General features: G+C 60.7%; 1 protein-coding gene across 2 annotated transcripts; it reads right to left on the bottom strand.

The window, feature by feature from the left end:
• Window positions 1-10,954: 10,954 nt before the first annotated feature.
• On the bottom strand, window positions 10,955-18,444 carry GPR132 (G protein-coupled receptor 132). 2 transcript variants are annotated; one of them, XM_031033593.2, is made up of 2 exons: window positions 18,354-18,444; window positions 10,955-13,368 (listed from the first exon to the last, which is right to left on the bottom strand). In XM_031033593.2, the coding sequence occupies exons 1-2, from the start codon at window positions 18,379-18,381 to the stop codon at window positions 12,242-12,244; spliced, it is 1,155 nt and encodes a 384-aa protein (XP_030889453.2). In that variant the 5' UTR covers window positions 18,382-18,444; the 3' UTR covers window positions 10,955-12,241. The 2 variants fall into 2 exon arrangements, with proteins under 2 accessions (XP_030889453.2, XP_081685923.1); XM_081829797.1 differs by lacking the exon at window positions 18,354-18,444 and adding an exon at window positions 16,059-16,346 and having other exon boundaries at window positions 10,955-15,876.
• Between the last annotated feature and the right edge of the window lie 2,462 nt (window positions 18,445-20,906).

Below are 20,906 nucleotides of genomic sequence, written 5' to 3'. Positions count from 1 at the left end.
GACCTGTCACTCTTTTTCACCCAAAATGTCCAGCATAAAATGAAAAATTAACAGGCATACCGGGACACAAGACCAAAAAGTGGGGAAAAAAACATACAGATAATAGACTCATGGGTGATCCTGATATTGGAGTTTTCAGACTTTTAAAAACAGCAATCATTTTATTCATGAGAATTAGTGACAAGGTGAACGGGAATGTGTTAAAATGACTCAAATGGAGGAAATAGGCATAACTCCAACGATAAAACCCAGAAAGGAGGCCAGAAGGAAGAATCACAGGCTGATTGCTCTCACAGCCACACTTGAAACTTCCAAACAATAGTAGCAACTCAAAGTCCCACAATACACAGAAAAGAAGATAAAGCGCAACCAAGTTAGGGTTGTTCCAGGAAACAGAAGGTTAACACTCCAAACCAAACCAAGTAATTCATGACATTAACAAAATGAAAAAATAGTTGGAAATCTCAACAGGTGGAGAAGTATCCCCTGGTAACATTCAACCCCCGTTCATGGTAAAATACTGAGCAAACTGAATATACAAGTGCAAGGTTAGGAACAGCCCACAGCACCCCCCTCACCTCTGACACCCACTGCAAGTTTGGGGCCACCAAGACCACCCTCGGTTCAATAACTCACTACAAAGGCTCGCGACAACTCACACTCGCCGTCGTGGCTTGTTACTGTGAAAGTCCTGCAGGGACGAGGTCCAGGCGGCCCCCCTGCCACACCCGCCCCCCCGCATGGGGCTTCCACACCAAATGGCCCAAGGCCCCCTGCCAACAGTCACCCACGGGCAGGCAGGACATCCCAGGGGGTTGGGGATCCCCTCCCAGGGCCCAGGGGCAAAGACCAGACCTCCTTGGGGAGGGCTCATTTTTTTTTCGCTACACAACAAAGGGACTCCCTTCACCTAAGGGAGGTGTATTTACAAAAAACCTACAGGAAACCCTGCAGTGTGCAGTGACATAGTGAAACTGTGCCAGCTGCCTCCCGTGATCAGGAATTAGGGGCAGATTTCTACCCAGCATCGTGTGGGAGGGCCTGGGGGCAAACAGGCAAGGGAAAGAAGTAGAAGGTATAAGGATTCAAAAGGAATTGGGATCATTATTCCCAGAAGATCAGTTTCTGAATGTAGAAAATCCAAAGAATCTTGTCCTAGCCGGCATGGATGGTCACCCACAGATGGGTGACCTAGATCCGCCATGATTTGTTTTCTCTCTGTTCCAGAGTTTGGAAGGCCATGGGGAAGGTTCTGATGTGCAGAGCGAGCGGGAGGATGAGAGAGAGCCGTCCTGCTCTGAAGCCAGCGGTCCCCTTGGAGCAGGGCCCACCCTAGGAGCTCTTGCAACCTTAATTACCTCCTAAAAGCCCTGCCTCCAAAGACAGTCCACTGGGGGCCAGGACTGCAACATAGGAACCGGAGGGGGACACCATTCCATCCATAGCAAATCTCCACATAAATGAGTCAAATGAATGAAGAATTAGGCATGACCATCAATCAGATAATCCTATTTTTATATACAAGTAACAAGCCAGTATAGAATTTTTTAAAATGTTTTAATGATACCATTTGCAAAGCACCAAAAACATCAGCACCAGATGCATCTAGCTACAAATATGCACAGACTGTACCCGGAGGAGCACAAACCACTGTGGAGAGAAGTAAGGGACTGAGCTGGGGAATATGCCAGGTCCCCGACTGGAAGACTCCCCGTTGTAAAGATAGCGGTTCTCTCAAACTTACCTGTAGATTCAGTGCGATCCCAATCAAAACCCTAACTTGTTTCCTGGAAACTGACAAGTTGGTTCTAAAATCTGTACGGATGGGACACTGGGGGGCTCAGTCGGTGAAGCGTCTACCTTCAGCTCAGGTCATGATCTCGGGGCCCTGGGATCGAGTCTGCTCAGTGGGGAGCCTGCTTCTCCCTCTACCCCTGCCCCTGCTCCTGCTCTCTTGCTCTCTTGCTCTCTGTCAAACAAATAAATAAACTCTTTTTAAAAAGGGGCCCCTCCATTATAGCCCCAAAGTGAGAACAGCCCAAGTGCCCCAACGGGAGAATGAGCCGGGCATATGCAAGCATGCACGCTGCTGGCTAAGAGCAGGCGTGCACACGGAGAAAGAAGGTGCCAGAGCGCACGCCGGGTCCACAGGTGCAAAGCTCCAAGCGGGCGGAGCTGTCCTGTGGAAGAGGAATGGTGGGGCGGGGGGAGGCCCGGAGAGATTTCTGGGACCCCAGGACTGTCCATACTGGATCTGAGCGCAGGGGGTTCACCTTTGTTTAATACGTTCCCACCGGGAGCATCCTCTGTTTGTGCTCCGAGAACTACGCTGACCAGGACATCGAAGGCAGGGTCCTCAGAAGGCCGGCCCCCAGGCCCCCAGTCTCGGGCGATGGGCAGGCTGTGGTGCCTCGTGGTCTGTCGCAGGCCCTTGGAATTACTAACCACACGTGTGTATGACCCGGTCCAAGAGTCCAGTCTTTTCGGTAATAAAGAAAACCACACTGTGGCCTCACAGCAGGGCCCCTTCCTAGAGCCTTGGGGAGCGTGCGCTCAGCCACCTCCAGGCAGGAGGAGGGGGCCCCCCAGCCCCCGCCTGCCCTCCCGCGCTCTGTGACACCTGGGCTCGCCTGGGACCACGCCCTGTGGGTCCACCTGTCTGCCCCAGTCTCGCGGGTAGAGGTGGGGTGCTGGGGTGGTGACAGGCCCAGGCACAGAGGAGACTCCGAGGCCGTGGCCAGGAGGCCTGTCCCAGAGATGCTCCAGGCCCACGTGCTGGCGGGGACCCTCGCCGGACCCCAGCCCTGAGACCCCACCACCCTTCCTGGGATCTCCTGTCCGCTCTCGGAGGGGGTCCCACTGGGCAGGGGACACGTTTGCTGCCAAAGAAAATAGGTCAGAGGGTTTATGACCTCACCCATCTGGTGTCATCACCCAGTCCTTTGGATGTGGCCAGAGTTAGAATTACACTTTGACAAGTGGACTTTCTTTGAACATCGGGAACATTGTTGTGAACGTACCTGTGTGCCTTGTTTGGGGAACTTTTCCCATGAGACATCCTTAGGTATCCAGAATCCTGGAAGGTTCCTCATTGACTCTGTGTTGTCTACAAAAAAACAGAATAACAGAATGACGTTAAGAGATGCTTTCCTTTCTGTCGTTCGGTATTTGTATTAAGAGCGGCGGTCACTCACAGAGCTGCTGCCCCGTGAAGGGTGAAAGCAATCTCACCTCACATCGGCTGGATCGGATCGGCTGCAGGAACACAAACCCTCCCAGCTCCTTGGGGCTGGAAGGGAAGGTGGGGCAGGTCTGGGGGGCAGGGAGTCTGGCCTCCTCCTGGCACTCCCAGCCCACGTCTGGCTTTTGCCTGCACTGGTCCCCTGCCTGGTCTCTGTCCAGGGACCATGTTGTCCTCTCCTGTACAGATCCCCCCCCACCAGCTCCCCAGCTTCTGTGTTCCCGCCCAGGTGAATAGCCCAGACCCTCTCGGTGCCCCGAGAAACGGTCTGCCAGGGCCAGGCATCTGCCTTTGGTGCACCAGCCCCAGCTGAGCAGGGGGACCCTCCCCTCTGTGTGGGTCCAGGCCTCAGGGGCAGGCAGAAGGGCATGGGCTGGAACCCCAAATCTGCCCATGGTGGTCCATCCCCCCAGCATAGCTTTGGGGTGCACACGGGCACCACGGTCCCTGAACTCACAGATGCCACAGACCTGGGTGCGTGGCTGAGGGGGCGCCCTCGGGGTCCCCTCTGGCCACCCCCCCACACGTGGGGGGCTTGCTTTCCCACGCAAGACCTCCGAGGGTGAGCCCTGTAGGTGGGCGCCCTTGGAGGGCTGGGATGTGATTTTGTTGAAGGAGCCCTCGGTTTCCTTACGCGGGTAGCTGCTAGCTATTTCCACGCGCACCGTCACCGTCTGCATCAGCCACTGGGGGACCCCGTCTAGAGATTCCCTCGAGGCCTGGGGACCCACCTGCCTCTGCACCTTCTCAAGCCCCTCCCCTAGGGCCCCCTCGCAGGGTCCCCCTCTTCTCCCCCCTCCAGATGTTGGGGTGCCCCAGGGCCTGGACCTCAAACCACTTCTGTCTACACCCACTCCCTGGGCTGCCTCGCCCAGCTCCCGATGAAGCACCGTCTACCCCACAGCGCAGAGTTTACGATGCCCGACGGTCCGGTCTCCCCGTATGTTCATGCACCGCTGTGGCAGACAGGATTCCACCAGTGGCTCCCCAGGACTCCCTGTACCAACCCAGAACCTGTGACCGTGGCCGTGGCAAGATGCCCGTCTGTGGCCGCGCTGTTACATGGCAGGGTGACCTGCATACCCAGATTTCTGGGACGGCCTGACCTGGTCACATGAGCCCTTAAAAGAGGCTGGCAGCAGAAAGGCAAGCCACAGAGGCCCAAGCAAGACGAGGACGGGGGCCCCTCCCACGCTGGTTTTGAGGAGGCAGGGGCCGCGTGAGAAGGTGTGTGGGCACTCCGCTGGGCAGAGAGCAGCCCCCCGCCCCGGCAGGCCGGCAGCCACAGGAAGTGGGGGCCTCCGTCTGATAACCGACAGCGGCAGGAATGGAGTCCGGCACCTGCTTGAGCGTGCGGGACCCCCGCTCCAGCCAAGGAGGCTCCAGCCACCTGCCTGATCCATGCCGCACGTCTGACCTACAGACGGCCGGCGGTGTCCCCCAGACCCACCCCTCCTGTCTCACTTCCCTCAGTGTCTCCTGGACGCTGGCAAATTAACACACCTGAAACGGAAGCCTTCGCTCTACCGTTTCTATCACCAGTCCAATCAGCCACTCGCAGCTCGGCCCGTTTCTATCACCGGTCCAATCAGCCACTCGCAGCTTGGCCAAAGACCTTAGGATCCTCCCGACACCCCTCTTTTGCTCATATCCACCTCCAATCCTGTACAGACCTCATGGGCCTCGTGGGCCAGCGACCCGGCCTCGGAACCTCAATCACATCCGCTGTGGCTGCCTGACGCGGGCCATTAGCTGGAGGTCCTGGAGAGTGAGGGGCCGTGTTGGGTGTGAAGCCCGGGCATGTGGCTGCTGCCCACGGGGACAGGTTCCGTCTGCTGTTTCCCCGGCACCTGGAACAGAGCTCCGCGGGCTTGAAGGATGGCTGGCTGAATGAAGTTCCATTTTCAGCTGCGGGCGCCGTGCCTGCCCGAAAGCCAGGAGCTGCAGTCAGTTCAGAAACTTACCTGAATGCAGGAAAGCCTGGCGTGGAGCTCTGGGCTGTCGGGCAGGGCCCTGGCCCTGAGCCACCCCCCGCCACTGCGGTGCCCAGCCCGTGAGCCACGCCAATTAGGAAGAGCAACTGGCAGAAGCACCGGGAGTGTGTAATTATCCGTGACAACGAAACAGCGCAGACCTGCATGGAGGACAGTCCTCTGGGCCCCTGCGTTGTGTGTCTCCTGAGCAGAGGCCTTGCAGCTCTTTCCAGGGATGCAGTGAGCAGATCACCAGGGAGAACAGAGAGCAGCATCTCTCCCTCAAGGTGGAGGACGGATTTGCTGTCCAGGATCCCGATGACGCCTCCGTCTGGGGCCAGGATGGGCAGCCTTGCCACCAGTGCCCTGGGCAGGTTGGTGTTTCCCAGACGCAGGCTCCCGCCCTGTGTGCACCGCACCCACGTGGGCCCGAGGGATGCGGCGTGAAACGGACCCGCTGCGCCGTGAGTAACGGGCTCCCGTGTCCCAGGTCTTCGGGCAGCAACCCTGACAGGGAGGCGCCCCTGTCACTTGCAAGCAGGGTGAAATCTCAGACCCTTCGGGGCTTGACACTCAGCTCCCTTTTCCGTCCTTCCCCTTCCCTCCATGGGGACCAGCCTCTGGTAAATCCCAAGTGCATGCCAAAGGGCGCTGTGTTCTCGTCGGGGGAAGGGGGTGCGAGGAGAGGAAGACGCCAGGCCGGGCCGGCCCGGTGTTGGGCTGCAGCTGGAAGTCGCAGAGCACACTCAGTTTCACAGATGCAGATGTAGAGAGGTACGGACGTGTGTGCGTGTGTTTGTGGAGGCCTGCCCATACCGTCTGGCTCTGCAAACCACGCTGCCGGCCCCAGTGGGCGTCCCTGGCGCCCGGCTCTTGCTCTCACCACTCTCGGCAGCGAGGAGCCGGGTCTCCTTGGAGAAAAGGCTGAGCTGAGCGACCTCAGCAGCCTGTACCAGAAGGTAAGGACGCGTCAGAAGGACGCAGGAACCGACTGAAGGTTACGGACGGTATTCCCTCGAGCAAACCAGCAGTCCAGATGTAAGAGCATACCCCCCCAAGATGGAAGGAAACGCCAGCCTCGTCGAAGACTCTCACGCTCTCTCCCCACGAACTACTTACTAACTAACGAGTGCGAAGTGCTCACCAGCTCACCCCGCGGTGAGGGTGTTGGCAGGTGCCATCTTATCCCAGTGCTGGGACTCCACGGGAGCGGCAGCATGTGACCGGGAGGACGGGGCCTCCCTCCAAGGTGGTCCAGCAGGCATGCAGAAAGCACAGGAGACTCTGCAGAGACCCCAGAGGATGTCACCGAGACTGTGCATGTTAGATCAGTGGCGATTTCCCGATCTTTAAGGTTGCACCACAGTTATGCAGGAGAGAGTCCCGTGGCTCTGAAAATTCTCTCTCAGGTGTTAAGGGCAACAGGCATCGTGTCTGCAACTTATTCTCAGATGGTGCAGGAGTAAATTGTTGTACGGAACAGAGAGTGAGTAATAAGGCAAATGCCCTAAAATGCGGACAATTGGGGAATCTGTGGAAAGAGAGAGAGAATCCAGAGTGTTTTTGCACTGAGTGTACCACTTTTCTGTAAATTGGAAATTATTCTGAAATAAGAAGTTGCATAAAAGCAAAACAATTCCACATAGTTTCCACAGGTGCCCACGTAGACAAGTAAATGTTTAGGAATAGTCTGGAGGGTTGTGCAAAAGCGTGTAACCTGTGACCTCAAAGGAGAGCAGGGTTGCAGGCGGTGGTGGGAGGAGACTCAGAGGGGCCTGTGGTGTGCAAGGAGGCATCCCGGGCAGCTTGTGTGAGCCAACGTGGGGGTGACAGTAGGGAGAGGCAGCAGTGGACACCGCAGACACAGTGGGGGGTGCCCGTGGGGGAGAGCCGGAGGAGGCAGGGTTGGGGGGACGGCTGCCCTGCCTTCCGAGTGGAGCAGGCCCCAGGGAACAGGAGCAGTGCTGGACTACAGGGGAGCGTCCCTAGCCCTGACGAGGCCAAGCCGTGGGATGAGCAGCATCAAGGCCCTCCCCTTTGTGCCGACTTTCTGCTTCGATGGCTTTGCCCACAGTCTCAGAGCGGCTGCCGCAGCTCCGGACCTTGCACCTGGCCTCACAGCAGGTCCAGGGAAAGGGAGAGCCAGGAAGCAGACTGAATCCCCGGTCCACCTCTCACTGGCCAGAATTGGATACGTGCCATTCCGATGGCACTGGGCTGAGACCAGAGGTTCTCAGTGTGTGGACTTGAATAAGGACCTCTTGGGAACCTGTTATAGATGCAAATTCTCTGACTCAGAAAGCGCGGGGCTGGATCCCATCCCTGCTTTAACAGGAGGCCCCCTGGGTGATCTGGATGCAGGCTGCCCACCCCGGGGCCACATGCAGGGGCGGAAGGGCAGACGGGGCAGGGCTGCTCCTCTCCAGGCCAGTCAGGAGTGATCATGATCCCAGTTCTGCACATTTCACAGAAATGGAATCCTACTGACCGTGGCCTCTCGGGTCTGCTCCTGTCACTCAGCGGTGTTCTCTGTCCGTCCACCGTGCTGCCCGTGTCCCACCGTGGGGTAGACCGCAGTTTGGCCTGTCTCCAGCCTCCGGCCTTAGCGAGTGTCGGCCACCCCGTGGCCGCGTGCTTTCAGCCCCGGGCGGCGCGGGGAGGGGTGCTGCTGGGGCAGGGCTGACTGCAGAATTGCCAGGCTGTTTCCCTCTCCGTTCCCGCCAGCACCGCGGAGGGGCGCGGACGCCAACACCAACACATGTTACCCTCTGACTGGTTCTAGTGCACGAGGAGGCCCTGCCCTGAAGGAGGTGTGCAGGGGGAGCCTGAGATGCAGCGGCCGGCGGTGGGCATGCGGAGGCATGCTAGACGCATCCTGGGAGGGCTTCCTGTGGCCACGGCTCGCGCGGCCACCGCCACACTGCCCTGCCCGGAGCTCAGTCTCGGCCCTGTGGCCTCCACCCCCTCCAGGAGCCAGTCCTGAGCTTCACCCCTGCCCCTGCGGCGTCTCACCAGCCGGGCAGGGGGCTGATGTCCCTGCCAATAATGCTGTCACCAGGGCTCAAGGCTGCTCGCCATTCCTCTTCTTCTCAGACCCAGCTCTGGGCCCGGGGGGCTTTGGGCTCAGCGGGCCAGCCTGGGAGGTGGCTGGGCTCCGCCTGCCCTGTCCGTAGGCCCCGGGAAGCTTCCTCCCGGAGATTGGGACTGGGGAGGGGCTGCCCCCCCCCCACCGCTGTGGCGGTGCTGCCCCCTGGTGTCCACGCACCGCACCTCCAGGGGCCGCCCCTGGGAACGCATGGCCCTTTGTCAGGAATGAACTTGGCATCTGCGCAGGACCCCAAGACCCCAGACTGACTTTGAGCACACCCTCGTGTCAGGTCAGCTTAGGCCAGGGACATACACGACTCAGTGTCCCCAGCAGCTCTCTGGGCAGGTACGGTGGCCAGCCCCGAAAACATTGAAGACAGAGGGTGAAGTGACCTCTTCACAGTGAGCTGTCCTCGGGAGCCCCGCTTCCGAGGTGGCCTGGGGGGCCTAAGTGCTCCGTGCCATGTTGGGGTGCATCCCATGCCAGCGCTCCTCACTCCCTGGGCACCACTCAGGAGGGCCTGCACATGGGTTGCCCCAAGGCCCTCCCCTGCAACATCCCTCCCGGGGTCAGGAGGCTTCCTGCACCCCTTCTAGACCCACTGCAGACCACAGCAGCCCAGAACTCCCAGCTACCCCATTCTGAGTCCATGTCCCCCCGCTGTTTGGCCTCTCCTGAGGGGTGCGCCCAGGGTGTCACCAGCAGTACCAGGAGAGTGGGGTGGGCTGAGGAGGGGTCCGGCCCTGCACCTGACCAGGAGCGTCTGTCAGGGCAGGAAGCTGGAGGGCATCTGGTCGAACGGTCCAGTAGGTTGGTTTACGTGTGGGTGCTGAAATGTCAGGTGACCTGGCCGGGCTCCTCAGCTGGCATGGTGCCCGTCCACGCACACGGCCGTCTGTCTCCCTTGGTTCCTTGAGGAACAGGAAGGGGACTACCCAGGCACAGGCCCTGTCCAGGGAGCCGGGAAGGCAGCCGTGAGCCGCATGAACGAGGGAGGAGCGAGGCCCAGAGTGAGTGTGTGCGTGTGAGGGAGCAGGTGGTGGGCGAGTAAAGGTCTCACACACAGGTATCTGGTCTGGTCACCAGCACTGGCAACCCCACTGCTCACCAGAGAAGTTTCCGTAAACGACATGAGTCAGATGAAAGGCGAAAGGTCTGTGGTCAGTGAGTGAAGACAGTACCATTACTCGTCATCAAGGAGGGGAGCACCACCAGGCAGGGGGCACTGATGCAGGCTGGGCCTGGGGTCAAGCTGGGCGCTGGCGCCCAGGCCAGCCCTTGCCCACGCCCTCCCCAGCTGCCCCTGTCCAGCTGGGATTCGGACCTGGTGCCCTCTGCCTGCTGCCCCCCAGGCCTTGCCCTGGGTGCCCCCACACCCAGCATGCAGCTGGCCCGTGGCATCGGGGTTCCCCTAGCAGCCCGTCAGCTAAGGTGAGCGCGCCCTGCACACTGTGTACAGTGGATCGGTTGGTGTCTTAGTGCGGACACGCGAGCTGTTTGGGCCCTCAGCACAGAGCTTCTCCTGGTCCCCAGGGGTCACTGTCCCTCCTCATACACATTTTCTCATTTCACGCGGCCCTATGCCGTCACTGCAGACACCCTCCGAGACCGGCCGGCGAAGGAGACCCTCCAGGTCATCCCTTCTGACCCTGGACCCCGGCTCACTGTGCCCTCGCCCCGCGCACCGGGCTCCAGCCACCTGATCCGGCCCACGCTGGCCCCACCCACGCCAGGCCCCGCCCACACGGCGGCAGTCCCGGGGCCTCTCCGTCACCACCGGAGGAGGCGTGCCCCAGCGGCGGGTGCGATTGGCCACCTGAGCAGGCCTCCACCGGACCCCTCGCCCAGGGCTGGGGCCGCACGTGCCAGCGAACCCCAGCCCACCTGTCGTTCTTCCCTCCTGTCCGAAAACGCTGGTCCCCGGGCAGAGCTGAGGCGCCGGGATCACGTGGCTTGTGGCAGCTTCTCAGGCTGAAGCGCGGAAAGACCCAGAAGACCCCCCAGGTGGGACACTTGTGCACCTGCCAGGGGCCCTCAGACAGCCTGGTCACCCTGGTCACCCTGCCGCCCGAGGGGCAGGCTCTGAGCTCCCTGAGGACAGAGGACAGAAAGCCGCCGCGGAGCACGTGGGGCCAGAGAGCTGAGGAGCCAGCAGCCCCTGCCCGGGTGTCCCGCTGGCCACTGGAGGCCTTGGGACAGAGAGGAGGTGGGGACAGGCTCCCCCAGGGGAAGGGCCCGTGAAGAGGGAGGCAGAGACCGGAGGAGGGCCGGGGGTGGCTGAGAGAAGAGCCGGGACTGGTCCTCCCCCAGAGCCCCCCGAAGGAGCCGGCGCTGCCGACACCTTGATCTTGGACTTCCAGCCCCAGGCAGAAGTGGGAGAGAACAAGTTTCGTGTCAAGCCCCGGGCCTGTGTTAAGTGCTTACAGCAGCCCCTGCAAACCAGCACAGGGCACCCCGTGGAAGGCTCACGGGCCCCTCCGGCGGCGCCCAGCTCTCGCCCCAGCGCGGAGCATTCCGGACAGTTCCCAGAAGCCACGGCACATCACTTCGAGAGCCCCGGGGCTCACACCCCTCCAAGAGAGCCCTGGAGGAAAGCATGTGCCGGAAGAGGTAAAGGACATCATTACGTCAGAAAGGAACTTGGGACTGGCGTGCATTTTTGCAACTTTATTTCCAGACTTATTTTCTAATTGTGTCTTTTCAATGTCTCTCACTGCAAGGAAGGACAGTGGACAGCCAGCTGCCTTCCAGACACGAGAACGTGCCTTGGCACCATGGCCCAGCACAGCTCCTGTGAAGGGCAGGCGCCTGGGGGTGCCTGGGCCCCTCCACGGGGCGTGCAGCCTGCTGGACTCCTATTTCAGAGTGCCTGAGCAGAGGTAGTGGGTCAGCCCCCCACACTGACCCGCGAGGTAGGTGTCATTGACCCTGTTACAGGCGGGAAACCAAGGCCGCGCCGTGACCTGGCCACAACGAGGCTGGCTAGCGCAGAGCCAGGCCCCGACTCCAGGCCTCGTGGTGGCGTGCTCTAACCCGAACTCCATCTGCACCTTGCTGCGGGGATGGAGGCCTGGACGTCACCTGCTCACTCCTGACCCCCCTGTTGCGAGCCCTCGGCGGCTTCTCCCCTGACAGTGAAGCCAGGAAGCCTTGATGCGCAGGAATTCCATCTATTCTCCGAGGCTCTTTGGCGGCCGTGTCACCCTTCCTGGGGTGTCCGCTAGCATTCCCGGCCCGGGCACCCTCCAGAAGATACGTCGGCCGCCCTGCTGGAAGCTCCGCTGTGGGGTCCACAGCAGCCTGCGGCCTCAGACCTGCTCGGCACGGAGCAGCCCAGGGCCTTCAGGGCTGGGCTGCTACCCCCACCTCTCTGGCCTCGGCTGTCCCGCCGTGACCGGGCACTGCGTGAAGGTCCCAGTTTGCACGGGCACTTTGAGGCAGAACACAAAGGTCCCATGTTGTACAATCACGGTCATCCAAGCAATGCTCGTAGAGAAGCGCGGAAGATAAAGTCATCACGGTGGATACTGACCAGGCACCTACTCGGTGTGTGGCCCGGGCCAGCTGTCGGCAGCACCAGGCCGGCACGAGGCCTCTGCCGAGGCCCTGCTGTTTGCTAATAGCCGGGTGAGCCAACCAGCTCGAGTGCAGAGGAAGAGGCCGTCCTGCCTGCCATGCGCTGCCCGGGCACCCCGCAGCCTGGAGCATCGCCCTTCCCCTGGGCATGCTGCCACCTTCTGTGTGGGGCCCAGTGGGACCGCCCAGGGGCGCCGGGACCCTGAGGGGCAGGGGGTTACGGAGGGCATGGCTCCAGGAATGAGAGATTGGCAGCATGCTTTCCAGAGGGACCCTGGCTAGCAAGCTCTCAGTGGATGGGGAAGCCACACCCCTGGCCCCTGGGCTCCCATGATGGCCACCCTGCCCTGCAGGACACTGGGCTCAGCGGGACTCTTCACCCAGTCTCTCCAGAGTGTCCAGTGAGCCCCCGAGGGCCGGCTCCGACTCTGATGGGTGGACAGTCCTGGGGAACGTGGAGTCGTTTGTGAGCGACGTGGGCAGCGGCACCTCCTCTGAGTCCCTCGAACATGTGAACTTGGTGACTTCTGCCTTCGCGGAGCACTTTTTCCATTCCTTGTGGATTCTGGACACTTCTTGCCGTGAATGGTCCGTGGCCAGCACGTAGATGATGGGGTCGGCCACGCTGTTCACCGTGGACAGGCACAGGAACACCGTGGAGAGCTTGCACAGGCTGGCTTCGAAGGCGCGCATGATGCCCGGGTCTCCCTTGTAGTAGGAATAGGCCACGGCTTTAGTGAGGAGCACCAGGTGGTAGGGGGCGAAGCAGACCAGGAAGATGGTCACGACCGCTATGGCCGAGTGCTTCACCTTGGCCTTCTGGGCGTCGCTCAGGCCCGTGCTCAGCTTGATGCTCCTGAAGATGCGCTGGTTGGTGAACGCGATGACGAGCAGGGGGATGGCGAACCCCACGGTGAAGCGCAGGTAATAATACCCAGCGATCTTGGTGTCCATCGAGGCCTCGAAGCACGTCTCCTTCTCTTCCATTTTGAACACTGGGCAGTGAGCGAGCCCGACAACAGCAAAGACGGACACGGAGATGAGGACGGCAGTCCACTGGTGGCGGTGTCCGCGGCTCTCCAGGGCATACACCACCGCCGTGAAGCGGTCGCAGGAAATGCAGCACAGGAAGAGGATGCTCACATACAAGTTGCAGAAGAAGATGTAGCCGGTCACCCTGCAGGCCCAGATGCCCAGGGTCCAGTAGTGCTGGTTCTGGATGTAGACGGCCCAGAGGGGCAGGGTGCTGATATAGAGCAGCTCGCAGAGCGCCAGGCAGAACAGGTAGACGGCCAGCACGTTGCCCTGGAGCACCTGCAGCAGCGTGAGCCAGGCCGTCAGGCAGTTGGCCGGCAGCCCCAGCACGAACACCGCGCTGTACATCACCACCAGGAACACTCTGCTCTCCTCGAAGGACCCGTTACAGTTCGAGGTGACCACGTCGGGGAGCACGGTCACCGGCACAGGGCCGGTGACTGCGCTGGTGTTTCCTGTGGGACAGACAAGTGTGAGCACAGGCATCCCCGGGAACCACCTGGGAGAGACTTTATGGTGCTAAGAAAGGGTAAGATTCAGGCTAACTCCAGACTAGACACACCAGGTGCTTACACATTTCCACGTGGGTTCCTTAAAATGACTCTCCGATCTCTGGTCTCCGACCTGACGGCACTGTGGACAGAATACACGGGCTTGTGCAGTACCCACTCCTTGGGACAGGAGGTAAGGCCGCAGAGGGAATTAAGCTTGCTAAATGGCTGACAGAGCAACAGGGAGACTATCACGCATGACCCGGGGGCCCGATGTAAGCACGGGGTCCTTGCTTGCCGAAGAAGGAGGAAGACAGGAGAGGGGTGTGGAGGGTTGTGACAATTCCGGCAGCCACTGGCGACTCTGACGAGGGAGGAAGGGGCCGCGAGCCCTGGGAAGCAGGCGGCTTCCGGAGCCCGAACAGGCGAGGGAACGGATCCTCCCCTAGCGCCTCCAGAAGGAATGCAGCTCGCACCACCCCATCTTGGCCCATCTCCCACGGCTCACCCCCAGGACAATGACGATAGTAAGTTTGCACTTTTAAGCCTCTAAGTTTGTAGGAATTTGAAGCAGCAACCGTAGGAAGGAGGTCAAATTTCTAATAATGCTTTTAGTAGAAAGTCTTTTATTGCTTGAGATAAAAATAGCAGCTCTCTTTTGATTACCGTCCATTTGGTGTGTTTTTTTCCAGCCTTCTACCTCCAAGCCATCTGCATCCCCATGTTTTAGATGTGACACTTCGGAGAAGCTTACGGCTGGATTTGAAAACCGGACACTCTGATCTCCGTTACTGCGTGCGGTCCGTTTACATTGATACGGTTTTGTTTCCCCCTCATTTTGTGCTCTTCTGGCTGCCCTTTCTATTCCCCTTCCGCCTTCTGTGATGGGTTGAACTGTGTTCCCCAGCCCCGGAAAAATACTTGGTGAAGACCTGCCCCCAGCAGCTCAGAGCATGGCTGGAGGTGGTCAGGTTACAGGGAGGTCATTTGGGAGGGCCCTAACCCCCGGGGACATTCGAGCACAGGGACGCATGCAGGACGGACCATGTGTGTGGGGCAGGGAGAAGGCGGCCATCCACAAGCCCAGGAGGGCGGCTGGAACACGTTCTCTCTTCCGCACCAGCAAGCACACACCCCTTCTGGATTTGTTCGGTTCTTGAATGCTGTTTCCCCCGCTCTATGGGTTTGGAAATCATCATTAGGTCTATTTGTAGTCTTGCAGGGACTACCCTGGAAATGGAACGTGCAGGTTTGTAGCATCTGGAGCTCGTCGGAGCCTGCAGCCTCCTGAACGTGCAGGAGCCTCAGGCACTGTCCATCCAGCGCCCCGACTGGCCCGTGTGACACTCTGGCCTAGTGTGGCAGCTCATGTGTTTGCATCCTCACGCGTGGGCATGGTTGTCCGCTGTGTGCAGGACGAGCCACGTGGCAGCCAGGCTCCCACCGGCTCCCCTCCCTTAGTCTCTGGCCTCAGGACCTCCTCTGCCCGCGGAGAACCGGAGCCTGCAGGACGCCCTCTTCATGCGGTTCCAGCAGGTGGTCTTCCGGGGGTCCTGGCCTCTCAAGCCGTGAGGAGCTGTCACCCGTTGGTCTGACTTTGAACCTTCTGCATCCGAGAGCGTATAAACGCCACCGTTGCGCACAGACCCTGTGTCCGGCCCCTCGGGGCTCTGCTCTGTTTGTCCGCCACACGAGGCTCCTGGTCCCGCCCGTCGGAGCCCGTGGCCTCCACCCCGTCCTCGATCTGCAGTGCCAGCCGACGTCCCACGACAGCATGCACGTCTCTCCATCTGCGTCTGTCTAAGCTGTGCCTTTTTAGAAGTCAGTGATACACTTTCATCACCCGAGCTCGGGGGGCCAGAGGGCAGAGGTCCTGGGATTCACTCCAGAGCTGCTTTCCCGGCAGCTCTCACGCTGGGGCTGTCCTTTGGGGTCCCGTAGGCAGGTGTCCCCTTGCAGACCCCACGCCCACCCCACATGAGAGCCCAGGGCTTCCCTGCCGTCCCCATCAGTTGGGAAGAGAACAGCAGTGAATCAGCACGGGAACGGAAAACGGGCTCTGGGGCATCACGTCGGTGAGCGTCCCTGTGCTGATTCTCCCTGAGAGTCACCGTGCGTGCCACGTGGAGTCCAAGGCCCAGAGATGTTCAGGGCTCTGGAGTTCCGGGGACCCAAGGGGCCCCGTCAGTGCACAGCCTCGGTCACCCAGCCAGCCCAGTGCCTGCGGAGAAGACAAGCTTTCACGGAGCTCTGCCGACAGGTGACCCGGGCTTCAAGGGACTTCCTAGCGGGAACGTGTTGAGGCTGGCTGATGGACCACAGTGTGCCAAATGGGTGACCCAGGGGAGTGCGCCCTGACGTGTCCCATCCACGCCCGGACACAAGGACTCCTCCAGGCCCCACTCCAGTGCCCATTCGTCAGGGAGGACCCTGGAGGAAGGTGTGACCTGACGCCCGCCTGCCCATCCGAACCTGTGTCCTTTGGCAGAGGGACGCCCGGCTCCCTCTGTGCTGGAGCCATCCGAACCTGTGTCCTTTGGCAGAGGGACGCCCGGCTCCCTCTGTGCTGGAGCCATCCGAACCTGTGTCCTTTGGCAGAGGGACGCCCGGCTCGTCCCCATGTCCATCTGTGGCTTGTCCCCACGTCTGTCCACCCCGTCCAACAGCAAGGAGGCCTGACCCCACGCTCATGCTGCCAGAGCCCAAGGCCGGCCCTCACCTGCCCTCCCTCCTGAGTGCTCCTGAGGGGCTTGGGACATGTGGGTGGATGAGTCACGAAGACAGAATGCTGTGCTGGGAGGGGCGACCCCAGCACTAAGGTTCAGGGACACAGCCGTGCCTCACGCATTGTCTGGGGACCCGCCGTGGGGAAGGAAGCCGCTGCATCCCAGGCACCGCCCACTCCTGCCCGGCCTGCTCTCCTGGGCCCCCTCTGAGCCCCGACCTGCACCCAGAGCCTCCCTGGAGCCTCTCCTCCCTCCCGTCCTCCCCTGAGACCCGTCACGGGATGAGCGTCTGTGGCCTTCGAGATGACGCGTGCTTCCCAAAGCCTGTGCCCCTGGGCTCTGCCTTTCCGTTCCTCCGGAGACGCCGCGCCATCCTAGCCCTGGGCCCCACCTCTCCTCCCCCGTGCGCTCACGCTCCCGAGGTGAACAGGCACCCGAGGTCAGCAGGGAGCGTGGACAGCCGCCAGCCCAACGCCAACGCAGGCCGATCGCTCCTCTGGCCACGGCGGCCCCTCCCGGGTCTGGCTGGGCCTCGGTGACGGCACGGAAGGGAGCTGCCGCTTCTCGAGCCCCTGAGTCACGACGCCGTGGCCTCCCCGCATGGACATCGACTCGGTTAGGAAAGCAGCACATCCCAAATGCTGACCTCGCCGCGGGCGTCCGGCCAGGGCTCCTGCAGGCCGCGCACGCGCCTCGCTGGGTCTCGGCAGCCTGGCCGGGCAGGGCCACTGTCGCGGAGTGCAGGCCGCCGGTGGCACCTGCCTTATTTTCCTGCTGGGGTTTCATGGTCAGGCCTCCGACAGTGCGTCCCTGAGCGACAGGGTCCGTCAGCCTCACGGCCGGACCCTGACGCCCGGTCATTCCACTCACGCGTCTCCCCCAGCGCTCTGATTCTGGTAGAATGCACGTAACAGAAAAGTTACCGTCTGCATTTTTACGTGGGCAGCTCAGGGCCGTTGGTGACATGCCCATTGCCGTGCAGCCACCGCCGCTGCCCCTCCACAGGACGCTTGTCGTCTTGTGAGACCCACACCCCGTCCCCATGACACCGGAGCTCCGCTCAGCTGCCCGGGGCCTGCCCCCCGCGTTCTGGAGGTCCCCACGGGGGTGTTCTTGTGCCTGGCTTCTCTCCCGTGTCCTCGAGGGCCACCCACGTCCCAGCCGGCGGCACACGGGTCACAGTCCCGTGTGCTGGAGCCATCCGAACCTGTGTCCTTTGGCAGAGGGACGCCCGGCTCGTCCCCATGTCCATCTGTGGCTTGCCCCCACATCCGTCTGTGGAGGGACACCTGGCTCGTTCCCACATCTGTCCTTCGTGAGTCCTGCTGCCCGGGACATGGGCATGGAGCTTCTCCTCAACACCCTGCTTTCACTTCTTTTGGGTAAATACCCAGAAGTGGAGTTGCTGTATCATAGGGAAGTTCTATGTCCGGCTTTTTGAGGAACAGCCCAGCGGCTTTGCACCCGGCCGCATTGCTTTCGCTCCCACCAACAGTGCACGGGGTTCCAGTTCCTCCACAGCCTCGCCGACACTTGGCTGCTGGATTTTTAAGAGTCGTCAGCGTGATGGGGCGAGACGGCCTTGTGGCTGAGCCCCCGGGCGCCCCCTTCCGAAGGCCTTGGACAGGTGCTGTCATCCCCACGTGGAGGCGAGGGGCTGGCGCTCAGGGGCGTGAGCGTGGCCAGGCCCAGTTGTGGGTTCTCGCCAAGACTGGGGCGGCAGCGGTGGGTGGAGGGAGCACAGGGAGTACGTGGCCGCCGCGGTTCTCAGGCAGGAGGGGGAGGGTGCCCTGTCTTTGCTGGGGCTCCCCTGCAGGTCCACACGGGGGACCCTGACCTCCGGGGAAAAGAGCTCCCTGGTTGGGGCGGATGAAGCCCCGGGAGACGGGGTGAGAGGCTCCCGTGGGGCATCTGAGACAGCTCTGGGGCTCCGCGCTGCCCCAGAAATGGGAAGGGTGGGGGGCCCTGGTGCCCCCTCAGTCCTGTTCCTGCTCTTTCCTAGCACTTCAAAACAATAAAGAAACAGATGCCCCCCAATGTCTTGACGGAGAGCCTCCACCTTCACTGTTTATGGCTTAGTTTTTATTTCGGTAAATCTATTTTTGCATGCTAAGTTTTGAACTAAGTATCCCCGTTTGAGGCAAAGCGCATTGTACAAAAATTCTTACAGGCTCCCTCCTAAATGTTTAAAGTCAAAGGAAACGTGAAGGGAAGGCGTCTCACCTGGCATATAGGAGGGTTCCAATATCATGGTGGCTCTGAAAGGCTGTCTAGTACTCGTCACACATTCTGTCGATCCTATTGAGAAGTTCGCTCTGAGAGTTTAAAATGACCTGGAGAAAGAGGAAGGTGAAATGCCTTTGGGGAAATCAGATTAAATCACAAATGAAGCCATTCAACAGATGCTTAGTGAGCATTTACTTTGTGCCAAATCTTGTATTTATCTTATGGGATACAACAGCAGCTCCTTAATATATAAAGAACATCTACAAATCAATAAAAATAAGAAGTTTCAAAGCCAATAAGCAGATAATTCACAAAAGAAATAAAAACAGCTCCTAAAAATTAAAAAATGTTCAACTCCATTTATAATCAAAGAAACGTGAACATAAACATCACAATGATAGTCTTTTTTTGCCTATGAGATTGACAAAAATAAAGAACTTTGATTCTCAGTGTTGGCAGAAGTGTGAGGAAGTGGGTGCCCTTTCCTGTGTTGATAGGAGCATCAACGGGCACAAATGTGTTGGAGAACAATTTTGCAACATGCATCCCAAATCCTCAACGTACTTAACTTTCGATCATGTAAAATCCTTTCTAGGAATTTTTCCTGGTGAAATAATGAGCCAGGATTTGAAGTGCATGCGACCTGGAAGCACGTCACAGCACATCGCCCCGTGTGGACAGGACCAGGATCCCCAGGCAGCGCCCACGACGCCTACAGAGCACGGAGTGTGGGCCGGTCTGAAGGCACAGCGGGTCCTGGCAGGTGAGGGGCACCGTCCAGGGTGCCTGCTTCCTCGCCTAGGCAGAGGCGCCTCGGAAACAGCCTCTGTCCTCATCAGCCAGAGTGTCCGGCGGGAGGCGAGCGCTCTAAACCCATCCTCTGACCGCGCGGACGGCACAGGAGAGGCCGGGGGCCCGCTGGCTCCCGCCCTGTGAGGCAGGGCAGAGGCTGGGCCCAGAGGGGCTCCTGCGCTGGCTCCCACCCCACCCCAGGCTGCCTCCTCAGGGGAGACGCCCATGGGGAGCCAGCGGCTGCACCCTAAGAGTAGATTAGCCACCCAGCCGCCCTGTCACTGTTTCTCCGTTGACTAGGGTGGCCGGGATGTGTGCCTGAAGCTACAGAAAGCTGGTTGACTTAGCAAGGACTTTCAAGGCCTACCTGGAAAATCCAGACTCTAGAAACAGTAGAAGGTATTAACCTTCTGAGGCTGATGTTCCCGGATAGGCCGGGAGGCGCGGGCCTGGAGGGTCACTGGGCCTTGCCCATCCCACCCCAGGTCTCAGATCTGCTCCCCCCCCAGCCCCCGACAACCTACGCTGGGAAGCGGGGCCGCCCCTGGGCATTCTCTGCCTGAGGTCTGTGGCCTGGCCCAGGAGGACCACATGCAGGACTCTGCCCCTTAAAGAGAGGGGCCAAGCTGCTCCCGGCGGTCACACAGCAGAGCCTGCGCGGGGCACACCCCAGAACAGAGACCCAGCCGGCTGGGGGGGACTGAGCGGGGTCCCCAAGGGAGGAGTGGCTGGGAGGCCAGGCGACCTGTGAGGCATCCAGGTGCTTCTGAGCCCCGGGAGCATGGGTGGGACGGACACGCCAACCTCGCCCCGGGCCAGATTTCCTTCCTCACAACGGTGAGCTGCCTGAGGCAGGGGCTCGGGGAGGTCTGCAGCGTTCTGGAAGCTGGGGTGCTGAGCGCCCCACCCTGGGGCCTGCACTGCTCGCTCTTCCCTGAAGCACACAGGAGCAGAGAAGGTGTGGTATCTCTGGAAGCCGCTTCTGCAAATATCAGAGGAAGTGGTGGCCCAACTGAAAATGTGCGCTCTCCTCCCAAGTGCGGCCTGCCGGCAGAAGGGCCCTCTCCCAGGGCTGCCCCTGAGGCCCAGGGACCTGCACTCTGAGGGCACAGACGGGTCAGGGCTGAGTGGGGCTCCTGGGGGGCCTGGGGGGCCCTGCTCATGTGGTCCGTGTAATGCCAGGTGCTGATGTCCAGGTCTGGGGCCAGCCCGGCTGGACAGAAGGGACAGGGATAGGGAGGGACCTCCCTGGAAGAGCCCGAGGGCCAGCACCAGGCCCAGGCCGGAACAGCTGGGCGCTGGGGTGGCCCGAGAGAGCAGGTCCTAGCCCCCCAGGGCGTTCTGACATCGAGCACCGTGGTCTTGCCGCTCTTGGCCAGCGCTCTAGCCGCTCACCTCTCGTTCCTCAGAGCCTGTCCTGTTCCCTGCCTGATGGATACGTAGCTTCCGACCTCAGCCCACGGGCCTCCCAGGGTCTTCCTGTCTCCCCTGCTCACCACCCCTACTGCCCCTACTTTGTCCTACTTTTCTGTGCCCCCCCACCCTTCCAGGTGAGCAGGCCCCAGAGCGGGCCAGGGCCTCACCCCCGCCAACCTCAGTGGGCCCTCGCATCATTCTGGCGCCCAGGACGTGGGGCAGCCAGGCCCGGATGTGGAGCTCGGGTGCTGACCGCGGCGCCCAGCACGGCCAGGGTCTTCCCTGGGCCGGGGGCGGGTGGGTCCTCCCGCAGGGCCGGATGGTGTGTGGGGGGACAAGGGC

Source organism: Leptonychotes weddellii, chromosome 9 (assembly GCF_054177405.1).
Source record: "Leptonychotes weddellii isolate Sample4059 chromosome 9, ASM5417740v2, whole genome shotgun sequence".
Taxonomy (NCBI): Eukaryota; Metazoa; Chordata; class Mammalia; order Carnivora; family Phocidae; genus Leptonychotes; species Leptonychotes weddellii.
Note: the sequence above shows the minus strand (reverse complement) of the source record. Positions and strands in the feature narration are given on the sequence as shown.